At 38.1% G+C, this 14,164-nt stretch overlaps 2 protein-coding genes across 3 annotated transcripts; one reads left to right on the top strand and one right to left on the bottom strand.

Annotated features, from left to right (window-relative positions):
* The first annotated feature begins 36 nt into the window (after window positions 1–36).
* Window positions 37–7,487, top strand: LOC112560981 (sesquipedalian-1-like). Its single transcript, XM_025233078.1, has 2 exons — window positions 37–206; window positions 480–7,487. Exon 2 carries the CDS (start codon window positions 496–498, stop codon window positions 1,219–1,221), a length of 726 nt encoding a protein of 241 aa, XP_025088863.1. The 5' UTR covers window positions 37–206; window positions 480–495; the 3' UTR covers window positions 1,222–7,487.
* Window positions 7,488–7,650: 163 nt separating this feature from the next.
* LOC112560980 (serine/threonine-protein phosphatase PGAM5, mitochondrial-like) lies at window positions 7,651–14,164 on the bottom strand. Of its 2 annotated transcripts, none has more exons than XM_025233076.1 (5): window positions 13,925–14,164; window positions 13,412–13,584; window positions 12,540–12,754; window positions 11,621–11,754; window positions 7,651–9,687 (listed from the first exon to the last, which is right to left on the bottom strand). In XM_025233076.1, exons 1-5 carry the CDS (start codon window positions 14,104–14,106, stop codon window positions 9,537–9,539), a joined length of 855 nt encoding a protein of 284 aa, XP_025088861.1. In that variant the 5' UTR covers window positions 14,107–14,164; the 3' UTR covers window positions 7,651–9,536. The 2 variants fall into 2 exon arrangements, with proteins under 2 accessions (XP_025088861.1, XP_025088862.1); XM_025233077.1 differs by having other exon boundaries at window positions 11,621–11,751.

Here is a 14,164-nt window from a genome sequence, read left to right as displayed (position 1 = left end):
AATTGGTTCAAAAATAAAAATAAAATTTTGTTTTTAGCTATCAAAACTAGTTCCAAGTAACTCTTTAGCCTGGTGAGATCATAAAAGGCAGGAGTGATGCTTGAGGTGGAGTCCTTAGATTTGAAGTTGTACGGAAGAACTAGCTAGGACTGTTGTTTAGTCCCAATTTAACTTGAACCATTTGAATGCAAGAACTTACGCCGAAAGTAAGTTATCTTGAAGGATATTTTGTGACGTGAATAATATTTGCTCTTGGATTATCAGCCTGAATAGGTCATGACAGCCACAAAGCACGAAACCTCGGATAGTCGCCGAGTCGGGGACTTTCGCTTCTCTCAACTCTAGATATACCATTTGCATTTCTTGGATGGTATCAATTCACTGACACATTTATGACGTAAATCTGGAACTAAAAGTCGCATCTTCTGTGGAAAATCAAAATTAACAAACAACGCTCTAGTGTTTGTGTTTATTTTCAGCCCGTGTTTCATCACCATGAAAATCGTAAACGCTAAGGGGATAGTTCGCTATGCGATGTCAGGAGGTCCACCGGAAAAAGAAGGATTTCTGTTAAAAAGAGGTGATCTCAATCGTGGCTTCCAGCGCAGATGGTTTGTGCTGAAAGGAAATCTGCTTTTTTATTACGAAAAGCGAACAGATAAAGAGCCCGTTGGTATGATCATATTGGAGGGTTGCACAATCGAATTAGCAGAGTGTGAAGACGTGGACAACTACGCTTTTCAGATAAGTTTTTCTGGTTCGGGGACAAGAACTTATGTTCTTTGTGCTGACTCACAAGATGCAATGGAGGCGTGGATGAAGGCTTTGTCCTGTGCACCTTATGAATACATCAGGTTGGTTGTGGCAGAGCTAGAAAACCAACTAGAAGAGCTCTCATCCACAGAGAATGCAAGGATCGTGCAGGCAGCAGAGAGAGACAGTCGCATCCTGAGCCAGATGTATGCAGAAGACTCTGCATCGGGCAAGAAACATCCGCGATCTGCCCAATCCTATCAAGGAGACAGAGTGAACCCATTCAATGACCTCGCTGAATCAACGGGTAATCTTTGTGCTTTCAAAGGAAGGCCATCTTCATCAAGCCAGTGGTTTGGTGTTGCCACATGGCAGGGTCTTGGTGTTTCCAATTTCCATGGAATGCATGAGCAGATGCGACAGCAGATTAAGGAATTGGGATTAAAAACAAAACATACATCAAATTAGCCATTAAGTAACCCTTGAATTATTTTCTTAGATACTATAATTTTTGGGGCTTTGCTTGTTTTTCAGACCACATTTTGACTGTTTAATCATAATCAGTTATCTTTACCTGGCCAGTGAATAAATGCAAGTATTTGCTGATGTCTAAGGCCAAATCATAGACTCTTGTACTCCTGTCCTTTACCCCCACCTATATATAATCGTTAATATCTGAATAAAATATATTCCTGTTTGTGGGAATGAGTGGTAGAGCTTTCATTAGTAGAAAATAGTTGTTCATCAAACATCTTTGAATATTTTTTTTTCTCATCTACCTCATCAAATATAAGTGACTTTCTATGTTCACTAGAAATATTTAATTTAGATGGAACATTGTAAACACAAAAAGCTTGCCTCATTAAGGTAGTGTTTGTCACACCCAAGCCATGGAAAAGTCACTTTGGTGTATATGTGCCATATTTCATTTTTGTAATTAAACTACTCCCTTCTAGCAGTTCATCATATCACATCTGCATAACTGGCCCCAGTTAATACGTACATTTTGCACTATTTTCTTTCTTTGCTAATTACTATTACCACTTTATCTCCATTGGCTGTGACTATTATTTCATCTCAGAATGACACCTGTTTGCACAAAGAGCAGTTCTAAATAATGCATCTGCAGCATGGAATAAGTGCCATAGTAATGGCAGTGAAAATTAGTCTTAATCTCTCATTTTTCTATCATGATGATTTATGGTGGGCATTTTTAGTGAAAACCGTACAATTGTTTTTTAATATTTTAGATATTTGGAATAGAATCAAGGGTATAATCTTACAGTGTAAATGTACTGTAGAAAAATGAAAAATACAACAGTTCATTGACTTTGTTTATATTAAGGCTGTAGCTAGTCTTAGAAATGGAACCATACCTTATTTAGTTTATTTTTAACATGAATGACATTACAGCTGTGACATTATATTGTTTTGTTTCCTTTCTTAGGCTACACTTGATTGTAGTACTACCAAATGTGTATTAACAGAACTTAACATGCATATTGAAGGTAGCAGGTTTACCCAGATAGCATTAGCTGCTGTCTCTGTGAAAGGAAGCAGGTGTATGCTTTTGTAATAACTGAAGGTTTTTATAGATAGCATTAAAATTAGCTACATGTCTGTCGATGGTAGCAGATTTATACAGATATCTAAGCTAGTGTCATCACTAAGGTTTGTACAGGTAGCATTATCCACTCGTCTGTTGATGGCAGCAGGTTTATACAGACAGCATTAGCAGCCTTCATCATCACTGAAGGTTTATGAAGATAGCATTAGCTATCTGTTTCATCCCTTACACATTGGTTACATTATCCTGGTAGCTTTATATTCTATGTCTGGTGTGGAACATAAAATCGTGGTAATGTTCAGGCATAAATTACCTTCACATTATCATTTTTCGTCAAAGACTGAAATTTATGGAATTTCAATAAATCTGCTGAGGTTATGCATGGTTAGGTCTGAGTGCCGTGTGTGTTTTTCTTAGGAAAAGGGTTTCTGCTGTGGGCTGTACTCTAGTATCATCATTTACACAACAATCAGAACTGGCTGCTTTGTGTGCTATTCATAAGGTAAATGTCACAACTGTGGCCTGTACCCTAGTATCACCATCCCCAATAGTCAGTGGTCATCAGTGTCTCCCCAGTCCACACTCTGTAACTTGGGCTGGCCCTCTTTTATTAGTCTCATCATTATGGTTGGCATAATGTTTTGGGCTGTTGCTGTCCCTCTCGTTATAACTGATTGGCATAATGACGATGAAATGTCTTATTTGCTGTCTAATTTTCTTGACCTATTAATATGCTGCCTTAGTTGATGTTTTCAGCAATTTTTATTTCAGAAGTTTGGTAAAAGATGGCTGTTTATTTTCATCACCATCATTTGAAAGTTTATTTTGTTTGTGGCATAGTTTTTGTGTTCATGTTGTCATACTGTGGATCATTTGACTTTTTAATGTTTAGTAAGCTCAAGGACAGCACTAGTAATTTTCCTTTGAGTTTTGTGCTGCCGGCTTGAAAACCAAGCATAGGGATCTCTGACAATTACATTTTCACTTCCTGCTTACAGTGCAAGTCAATTTTTGTATCTGATTCAGTTTCCTTCACTGGAGTGCAAAAGACAGCATCCTGCAATGAAAAGGACTTTTTTCTTCCGTGTGTGTGTGTGTGTGAGAGAGAGAGAGAAAGTGCACATGTGTTGCCTTTATGTGTGTGAGTCAACAAAAAAGTGACAAGGGAGATTTAGTTGCCATATCAAAATGATAAAATACTGAAATGTGCACAGGAGTGCTAGTGCTATGTCAGTATAAGGCGATAGTCATTTGATACCTGATGCTGGTCTGTTAACATGTTACTAGTCTTTCGGTATGATGCTGATCTGTCAGCATGTAGTCCTGGTCTGTCAGCATGTGTAGTAGTTGGTAGTGTTGGTCTGTCCAGTATACAGTACTGGTCTTTTGGATATGTTTTTGATCTGTCAGTATGCAGTGCTGGCCTGTTGGTATGTAGTGTTGGTCTGTCAGTATGCAGTGCTGGTCAGTCCAAGTCTCAGTTTTAATCATAAAACTTTCTTCTTCCAGACTTTCTTTCCTCTGGCGTTTAGGAGTCAAACGACCTTGTATACAGTTGTGCCCTCCCCCCTCCAAAAAAAAAAATGTGCATTTTTTCTAATTTTATGGTAGGTAAGCAGTTGTGGGAGTACACTTTAGTGATCATTTGCAAATTATGTATAAATTCTATTTTTTGTAAAGAAGGGGAATTCAATATTGACTGTTTTTCTTAGTAGTGTTTGGCTTCGAGCTTAGTAGAAAGTTCATGCTGATGATGTTATAATAATTTGCATATTAGATTATTATATTTTGCATAATTTTACATTCTAGATTTAACAAAATATATTGGGACATTTTATGACAATGTTTACTTGTCATTAGCATTGTAATGAGATGACAGTGTCACTGGCAATGTTGTCCCGGCTGACAACTTTAGTCGTTTTGCATAAGAAGCGATCTCACTTTGGACTGTTCTGTATGATTCTGTTTTTACTTGACTTCGAAGATTTGTGTGGCATCTGGTCCTGTTAAATAATTCAAGGCACTGTTGAGGTGTATATTTTTATTATATCACCTAGAGTGTACAGCTAAAGTGATCTAAATCAACACATGTACACTGACAAATAGTGGACATCGGGCTTTCTATAGTGAAGCATTCTATGTCTATTCAAATAAACTGGACACAACACATTCTTGACATGTCAATCTACCAGACTGTACATGTATTATTTGATGTGTAGACTTTTAGGGTGTAGCAAGCTTTCCCTCAAATTCCAGCTATATGGGTAGGAAGAGCACACTTTGGTTATCTCTGTGACTGATAGCCACAGGATAGTCATGGTAACATCTTTCTTGAAATGATTACAGCAGCAGGTAAGCTGTCTTACAAATACTAAATTAGTGGTTTTACTTTGTGAGATGGGTGGTGTGTCACTCAGGAGCACTGCAGTCTAAGGGCAGTATGCCGCTGACTACAGAAGCACACTTTGATTGTGTGGTTTTCTTTTGTCCTGGCAAATTTTACTGCTATTGGTTATCATCATTGCTATCAATGTCATTTCATGTGCAATGTCTTCGCTGTAAGACTAGCCAGCCTGTAACAACTGTAATGCATTTTGACAAGCGGTGTGTTCAAATTTTAACTTATAGGGTTGTGATTAGTTCTGTTATATAGGTTGTTCAGCATTGTGATTTGATTCTAACCATTAATGCTTTGCCAGTAGTGATTGCATTTTATAACAGTTGCATCAGATGTGTGCTTTGATATGGCATAATGCTATCTGTTATGTGCCTGCCTCTAGCAACACCTATTCTGTGTACATCTACAAGATCTAAAGGAACAAGTGCAGTATTGAAAACACTGCCTCCATTATCCATTGATACAGCATTAACTTGTTTTCAAGCATTATATGTATGACATTGACACTTGTTTTACTGGTTTCCACACAGTGACCATATTATTGAGATGTGTTTTGAGAAAGTGCACACAAGTAAGCGTTCTTCTAGGGTGTTTGAGGCAGGGCCCTATGTGCAGTGTGCTATGACAGACTTGATGTCAGTTCACGTGATGCTGTTACACTGTTGGTCTGTATGCACATGCCACTGCCACAGAGCTTGTGCCACACTGGTAGTGATTTGCAGGCCAGTGAAAGCTTGTAATGGCATTATGTTCACATCTGTAACTTCTGTCCATAGCTTGTCAAACTTGCCGTGTTCAGTAGCGAGATTTCACATGAAAAATAGGGCATCAGATCTCTTGCACCCAAGATAGTGTAAAAATTGTGGGCTTTTACACTGCAAGAATAGAAACAGTTATGTTTTCATCAATAATTTATTAGTGCTGAGGTGTTTTTAATGAATTGAGGGGGTCACTTTTTAATTTGTGGATTTTTGTGGTTTGTGTCTGACATTGGAGTTTCCAAAGCATTGTGATATTGTCTGTTTCTGCTTCACTTCTTACTAGCAATTTGCTTATTGACTTTGATTGTTAGCATGTCAGTTAACATGCTGGCTAACCTAGTTGCATTCAATATTAGTGTTATTAACATACCTGGCACCGACACATTAGTTTTGTTTGCATCTCTTGTTTTTAGTATTACCAGTGTTGTTAACATACCTGGCACCTGACACATCAGTTTTGTTTGCAGCTTGTGTATTCAATATCATCAGTGTTATTAACATACCTGGCATCTGCATCTCTTTAGTTTGGGAGTAGCCTTGGTTAACAAAGGTTAGATTGAAAAGTTCCATTTTAACTCCTGTTCAGAAATTCGTGTGGTCACCTTTAGACAGCTACAGCAACAAGCCAGGACAAGTGGATCATGTTTTCGTTCTTAAAGCACATGGAAAAAACCCAGGCTAAGGCTGACATCTTGTAATTCTCTTCTTCAATATTGAACAAGCTGTTCTCAGCATGGTTGTTTTCACTCTGCTCTATCTCTAAACCCCCCCCCCTCTTTTTCTAGAGGGAGTGAAGATAAAGTTTATATTGAAGACCTGCTTATAGTAGACATCTTCCAGTCAAAAGTGGCAGTTAATGGTTGCAAATTGCTTTCCTCCACTATTTTTTTACTCCTGCTATTTCTACGCCTTTATTATTTTGAAATTGGGGCTAGGCAGGACTACTGACTAAAGAAGCTGCATAGCTGTACAGGGTTACAGCATGCAGGAGCAGGTATGCTTGTCATCCTTTAGTGACTGAGGCGAGAGCATCTAAGTCAATGTACAGGGGCTGTGGAGAGGTGTGTAGCTCTATCATATAGAATTACCAAGATTATTCGACTAGCCAAATAACCTATGTCTATGTACAGAGGCTGGGGAGAGGTGTGCAACTCAATCATATAGCAGAATTACCAAAATTACGAAGCTACCTGAATTATTTCTTTGCACAAGGGCTGGGAAGAGGTGTGTAGCTTTATCAATCATATAGAATTACCAAGATTATGGAACTACCCAAACAACCTATTTCTATGTACAGGAGTTGGAGTGAAGTGTGTAGCTGTATCAAATCTTCACTTAATGTTTCACATCATTCAATGAGAAAATAAAATTAATTCCTGGCTGTGTCTGTGTGAACTTTGCACATTCCTCCCTTTTCTGGGTGACTTTTCTCTGAGTACTCAAGTTTCTTCCCCCATATTTTGAGTCTTTATTTGGAAGTTAGGTGAAATTTTGTGACCAGAAATAAACTGTAGGAACTTAGCTCATGTTTGCATGTATATCAAATAGCTTAGTAAAACTGATTTCATTAAACATGCTTTTTTCTTAAAGTAACAGTTTTTAAGAACCTAGAGATGTTAAGTGAGGACTTGCTGTATTTCTCTCTCTGCAGAGAGACTGGAACAAAGTTGTAGCCATTATAAGTTTTGAGGCATTACAAGGCTATAGACTAGCCTTCCATGTCTGGCACCTTTTTTATGCACATTTGCATGTATCCATGGTTATGAATAATTTTAATAAGTAGATAAAGTCTATATACTAGTTTTGGTTTTGGTCCTTTCTCCCTAAGTTTACACATATCAAATGTACCAGTAAAATTGTTCTTAAGCTCAGAACATTTGTGATTCTTGCTAACACACTTTAACAAAAAATGTAATCACCAAGTGTCTGCACCTTTTACCCATGGGTATCATTGGTTGCTAGCAGGCAATAAGTGAGCACTATGTGGGATAAAGTGAGATGAGCTTGTCATGCGGGTCACATGTCTTTTAAGACTTCCATGGAGACTGAATGACAATGTCAGTGCCCATGTGTGTGGATGTATGTGGAGGCTGAATGACATGCCAGTGCCAATGTGTGTATGATGGAATGTGGCTGTACATACATATATGTACATTAAAGAGACAAGAAACAATAGCTCACATCTTCCTTCAATCAGGTTCCTTATCAAGCAGTTCACTACAAAGCTGCCCATAAAGGTGTCTAGTGTTTTTCTCAGGCTACAAAGACACATCTGCTTCTGTAGTCACATTACTCATAATTATCCACAGTATCAAAACCAGTACCAGCAACTACATCAACAAAAAGTGTAACAGGAACTTTAAGTCATGAGAGAGTCACACAAAGAAAGACAATTTCCTGTAAAAAAAATTCATCAAAAATTTAGTATACATTGTTTCATCATTTCAATGCCCTCTAAACATAAAAATTTACTAAATGGGTACAGATGACCTTACATTGTTAATAATGCATGCTGCATTGTGAAGTCCTGCTCCAGCCTAACCCCTGCAAGCCATAAACATATCTATCAACTGAATGCAAACAACATAAAAACGTCTTTGTACAGCCAAAATTTTAAGAACTGGAAGAATGTGATTAGAAAAAGATGGGAATAATCAAAATATCAGTGGTGTGTGAACTGGGGAGGGCAGCCACCCCCTCATAAAAGATATTGAGGAAGTAAGAATGTGAAAGTCATTCAGTTAGTATAAATCTCCCCCCTCTCCACACACACACCAAAGCAGAGCATTTTCCTACACCAATGAGTGTGGTTATGAGAAAGAATATACCCACGGGTTTACACAAGACAGGTTTCTGTGAGGATGGTTCTTTTTAATGTTACTATACAACTAAACAAGTAAATCTCAGAACTTGGTGTTTACTAACAATGTTTTTCATTTTGCCAGACTGAGCGGGTTTCTTTTCAATGATAAAGACAGACTGGGCTATGAAGGACATTCAGAACGTTTGTAAAAAACCCAACCAAGCTTTGCATAAAAATTGATGCATTCACCATGAAGCTGAATTATGAGTGGAGGAGGATGCCCCCAAGATTTACACACTCTTAGTATCTTTTGTAATGTTATATAAATGGAAGGAAATGCATAAAGTCAATAGTTTATATGTGAACATGTCAGGGACATAGGCTGTCTCCCTTGAAGATTTAAGAAGCTTGGGTTGTCACCCTTTTGAGAATTCAAGGAAAGAGAGAGAGTGTGGTTGGACACGGACGTCTCTTGAACGTAAGTGTGATCTTTTGCTAATCTGTTTGCGCTGAAACACCGATCTGGGATGTTGATGTTACCAGTTGCGTTTCCCCACTTGAGAGACTGTGGAACGTGGAAGTCTGAACTTATGTGTAATGGAGAATTATCTTTTGTATGTAGAAGTTTTATGATTTTAAGGGTGTGAGTAACTTATGTAAATGATGTGTTATGCCTGGATTGTTGTTACTTGTTAGCTGTTAATGGTATGTTCTTAGAATAGCTTTTTCTTGCCTCCCCTTAATGATACTCAAAACTTCCAACAACAGAAAACGTGAATCCCAAGAATAGATCCTTATGATTTGTTGTGAGAAAGAACACATGTGGAACCCACTGTTTGCTGGTGTGTATTGTCCACATTGAGTGTGTGTTCTTGAAAGTATGTCGCCATGGTAACAGACAATACTTGTTCACAAAACACAATACATACTATAGTTCTTCACACCGTGATGTTTTCTTGCATGATTGATGAAGGCACTTTGAAAAACTCAAATGCGTATCATACCCATATTTTTCTTAATTATACTTGAGCCAGCAAATTTTTATGATCTACAGATTCATCACCTATTCTCACTTAATTAAAAAAAAAGGAACTAGATAACAGAACTCACTTGCTGAGTCTACAGAGACAGTGCAATCATTGTCCTTGTCGAACCATCAACTGTTTCATGAGGCTCTCTCTCTGTCACAATGGATGATTACTTTTCAGGTACCATGCCCAAGGTGCTCAGTGAACAAATTGGGCAGGCCTTCAACTAGGAGAACGTAACTTTATCAGGCGGTAGATGACCAGAGTTTCCCAGACATCGCAGCACAACACGTCCTGAAGGTCGGATCATGACATGTGTGAGGCTACCGTGGGCAAGACTCATGCGTAGCCATGCCTCTGGTGGCAACTGAAGTGCTCTGGAAGGACCAAAGTAAACTCAATACAATGGCTTAATACAAGTGGACGAATGCATTCACGTACAATAATGATGTGAGAAAAATCTTAGTTGTTAGTGAAAACACTTTTCCTATTTCAACACAGGCACCTAAATCTTCTTATTAATATAATCTGGATTTCTTTCCAGCATCTAAAACAAAAATGGATGAATTCAAGTAAATACAGGAGAATTACTATGTTGCATCTGAGCTCTTGATTGTGACAACAGGCAGAGAGCTGGTGATGTTGTAGAGTGAAATCTGTCTCCCAGGGAAATGTTCAGATCAACATTTAAATAATACTAAATGAAAAGTTAGGTGTTGCTTTATCTTAATCATACCCACATGTGAGGCTTTAAAAATTTGACAAAGAATAAACAGTTAAAGGTTATTGGTATAATGTTTTATGTTTGGTAAAAGTCCTCAGCATAATAATGAGTTCTTTCTGTTGGTTAGTATTTCAAATATCCTTCCTGCTGTACTTGTTTTTAATGAGATGATCTAACCAGTATCAATCAAAATTTTCAATTGTAAAAAAGTTGACTCTACGTCAGTGCCATCAGCATGATCCTTGGTGACAGACATTCACTGAGACTGTCCTAATATAAAAATTGTCCTTTTCTTTTGCATTTCATTTCTTAGGTGTATACAAATAATAAAGCATGTAGTGGCATTTGCTGTATGGGTGAGTATGACTGATATTTGTAAAGTGGCAGCCATCATCAAGATATGTTCATGTAATGTCACTTGGCAAATACAGTGATACCTCGGTTCTCGAACGCCTTGACTTTCGACCTAATCGGTATTCGACCAGGAAATTCGAGAAAATTTTGTCTTGGAATTCGAACAAATATTTGGAACTCGAACATCCGAACGTCCGAGATGAGCCGAGTTGAGCCGAATGGCGTTCATTCGGCCCAGCGCGCCTTGCTTGCGTCATCAGTGACAATAACCATCCCCCTTCCCTCCTCCCTCCACATTCATTCCCTCCTGCCATAAAGTTTGGTACAGGTACAGGTAAAGTAAATGAAACACAATTTACTGTACTGTACAGTACATTTTTGCTTTGTGTTCTTTGTTTTTGTTTTAATAAATACACTTTTATTTCTTATTTCTTGTTGAGATTCATGTTTTTCTACATATTATATACAAATTAGGCCAGTAAATAGGCATTTTCTGGGGCTTGGAACGAATTAATCCAGTTTCCATTATTTCCTTTGGGTTTCATTGCTTCGGTTCTCGAACAATTTGGTTCTCGACCGTCCTCCCGGAACGAATTATGTTCGAGAACCGAGGTATCACTGTAAATGAATTCTTCTGCTGTCTCCTGCTCTGTTATCAGTAGAGATCAAAGTAGCCAAACAAAAGTGCCATGAAGCAGGAAAGGTTTAGAAGAATGGCCTTGTAGCTCATCTTCAGTTCTGCAGACAGAGAGTGCCCTTGTTACTATCAATATCCAACATTGCCAGGATCACATTCTACAGTAGGTCAAAGAGCAGTTCTCCAGCTGGGTCACATGCGTGAACTAGACTGTGTCACATGGGTGTCAAATCCACTGGTGTGAGCACCTTCCACCTCAGAAGCCAGGGCTCTAACCAGTGGGCCATCAGCATCCCCAGAATGATGAAGCAATGATAGAGTCTTCACTATGAGGTGATGAAAGAAAGTATTGGTGATGAATGCATTTAAGCAGGGCCAAGTTCATGAGCAACAGCCTGCAGGTTGTTTCATCCTGAATAACTGAAGTGTTTGCCCTCTCACATCAGAGGATCAAAACTGATGGTCAGTGGATGTCAGCAAATTCCACTGCACAACATACATGCACGATGTCTCCATGTGCATTTTTTTTAACCTGCAGACAAAACATTGTGTTACATTAGCACAGCACACGACATCCTCACGTTTTTTTTTTCACCTGCAGACAAAGTATCGTATGACATTGGCATGGCACACAATAATCTCAACGCTGTCTCCCTTTTGTTCTGGGTCAGCTCTGTGGAAGTATTTCCGAAAGGCAAACTCTATTCGTGCTCCATCTTGGAAAAACTGCTGAAAAAAAAAAAAATGAAAACCTGGTTAAGATAATGTTTTAGATAACATTCAAGATAAAAATATGCTTATCAAGAGTACATCTCAAAATGATTCAGACTATGCAAGAAATGCCCTCTTCACAAAATCAAATAATGACATCCAGTCTGAATGGCCGAATTTCTTTTTTATAAATTAGGTTTCAGACAATGCCTTGCTCTTTCAGATAAAAATTTTAGGGCAATGACTGGGCAGTGCTGCAGTTGAAGATGTTTCATTATTTTTAAATCATTTCTCTAAATAATTATTTCCAATAAAGATCAAAAGCTGAGTTGTGCAGAATCTGGTATTAATGTGATCTACAGACTTCTGAACCAACAAATGGTGTAAAGGAGTAAAGCCTGTAGAGCTAAATACAAAGATAACTGCTTTCAAAGCTTGCCTACAATCTATATCTTTTGTTTAAAAAACAAAAACAAAACAAAAACAACAACAACAACAAAAAAAACAACAGCTGTGCCTGTTGGTAGTGGCCAACAAGCACAGCTGTTGTTTTTTTTTTTCTTTTTCAGACAGGTCTGAAGCTCCTAGTTATAAGAGGAAACTAAGTACTAAACCTGGTACTTCACACATTCGGCTTTACGACATCTTGCCCACAATTTTAGCAATTCAGGCCATATGTATCTGTATGTTTGCATGTGAAGCTGTGTGTATATTTGTTTCTTTGACAAACAGCAGTCCATAAATATTGAATAACTCTGTTAACATTTAATAAGTGGTCATCTTTGTCAAAAAGTAAGTCTCACGTAATTATCAGGTCTCCAGGAGTGAGAGGGAGGTTCTGGACGAATTGGTGATCCTTCCCGTAGAATGTCATCTCGATCAAGCCGAAGTCCAGGAAAAAACTTGTGTATGATATCTGCTGTTTCCACTGCCCTGGTCATTGTTGATGATACAATACGAGTCAAATCCAGGTCAAGGTCACGAAGACGCTGTCCTGTGATTTCCGCTTGCTGACGACCTAAAGATCCCAATGCAATTAAAGCATGTGGTTTAAACATGATGGGCACAAACCATTAATGCATTTTATAAGCCTAAACATTGCAGCAGTCTAGCTAATAGTCAGTGTGTCATGACCAGCTGCCTATCTTACCTAATATTTATTAGATAAATGTATATTCGCTTCACATGTTCTTGTATGCTCTAGTTAACCTGACAGGTGTACTCTAGTTAATGACTCTTTTACCTGGTCCTTTTTCACCTTGCAGTATCAGATTTACAAATTTACAGTTAGTAGACTATCATTTAATCTACTCAGCAATCAGAATAAGGTACACTAAAAATCTTAGCACTTAATGATTTAACAATGGCATAATAATGGTAATATTTTCATTCCTAATTAGTCCCAAGGTTGATTTTGTATTGTCACAGCAGTAAAACATAGCTAACAAATAAGCCTGGAGACATTGACAGCAGAAAAATTCTCATGACAGCTAAAATGTCTATTGAACTTGCAACAGGTTTAAAATAAACATAAAATGCTTTATTGTGAACAGTTTTCTTTTTATCCTTCAAATTAAAACAGTGTAAATGATAAACACGTACAGTTGTTTACCAAATGCTATCAATAGAAAACATGATCAACATATAGGGACATGACGTATAATGAGCTATTTACCGAGAGCTGTCAAAATACGACCCTCGTCTGAAGTGGCAGAGTCTACGTACTGGCCATGACGAACAAGAATCAAATGTCGAGTGGCTTTAGCAGTCTTCTCCTTCAAATCTTCTGTGTAGGCCAATGACTGTTCCTTTATTTGAGGTTTTTTTACTAGTGACGATGGATCACGCCTGAAAATGTGTGTGCTTAGCATGACAAAAACTGTAAACACCTATTAAAATTATTAAGTTGTATAGATTAAATAATTAATAATTTAATTTAATGCTCTAATAACTAATCAAACTCTTAATAATTATTTAAAGTATCACAGTCTTTAAAAAACTATATATCGTCTATCTGTATATCAGCGTTGTGACAGACTTTTGTATTTTCTTTATGTCGTTGTTTGACTCAAATGTGTTCAGAATCGTTTGGTTGGTCAGAAAGATGTGAGGTCCGGGTGTGATCGGTGTGCTTTTCGATGTTACTATGCTTAATGAATGAAATGGATATACAAGTCACCAAGCATACCGGTCCCAATTGCTGTCCCATTTAACGTGAGGTTCCGCTTCAGTCCATTCGGCAAACGCTGGACCCTTGTCTTTGAGCTTTACGTATACAGCTAAACCTATTACAGCCACTGTCCCAGACACAAAGGCGGTGCTGGTTGAACAGATATGTCGCCCCAAACGATGCAAGCCTTTCCACCCCATAGCTGCACCTGTCCGATGCTAGACTACCTGTCAGGGGGGATCACCCAACCAAGCAATC

Source organism: Pomacea canaliculata, linkage group LG4 (genome assembly GCF_003073045.1).
Source record: "Pomacea canaliculata isolate SZHN2017 linkage group LG4, ASM307304v1, whole genome shotgun sequence".
Lineage (NCBI taxonomy): Eukaryota > Metazoa > Mollusca > Gastropoda > Architaenioglossa > Ampullariidae > Pomacea > Pomacea canaliculata.
This window is presented reverse-complemented; position numbering and strand designations above follow the sequence as displayed.

Coding starts and splice junctions, on each gene's coding strand:
- LOC112560981 (XM_025233078.1), top strand. CDS start 496: ATGAAAATCGTAAACGCTAAGGGGATAGTTCGCTATGCGATGTCAGGA.
- LOC112560980 (XM_025233076.1), bottom strand. CDS start 14,106: ATGGGGTGGAAAGGCTTGCATCGTTTGGGGCGACATATCTGTTCAACC. Junction 12,755..13,411: donor TCGTATTTTGACAGCTCTCG/GTAAATAGCTCA, acceptor TGGGATCTTTAG/GTCGTCAGCAAGCGGAAATC. Junction 11,755..12,539: donor CCTGGAGACCTGATAATTAC/GTGAGACTTACT, acceptor TTTTTTTTTCAG/CAGTTTTTCCAAGATGGAGC.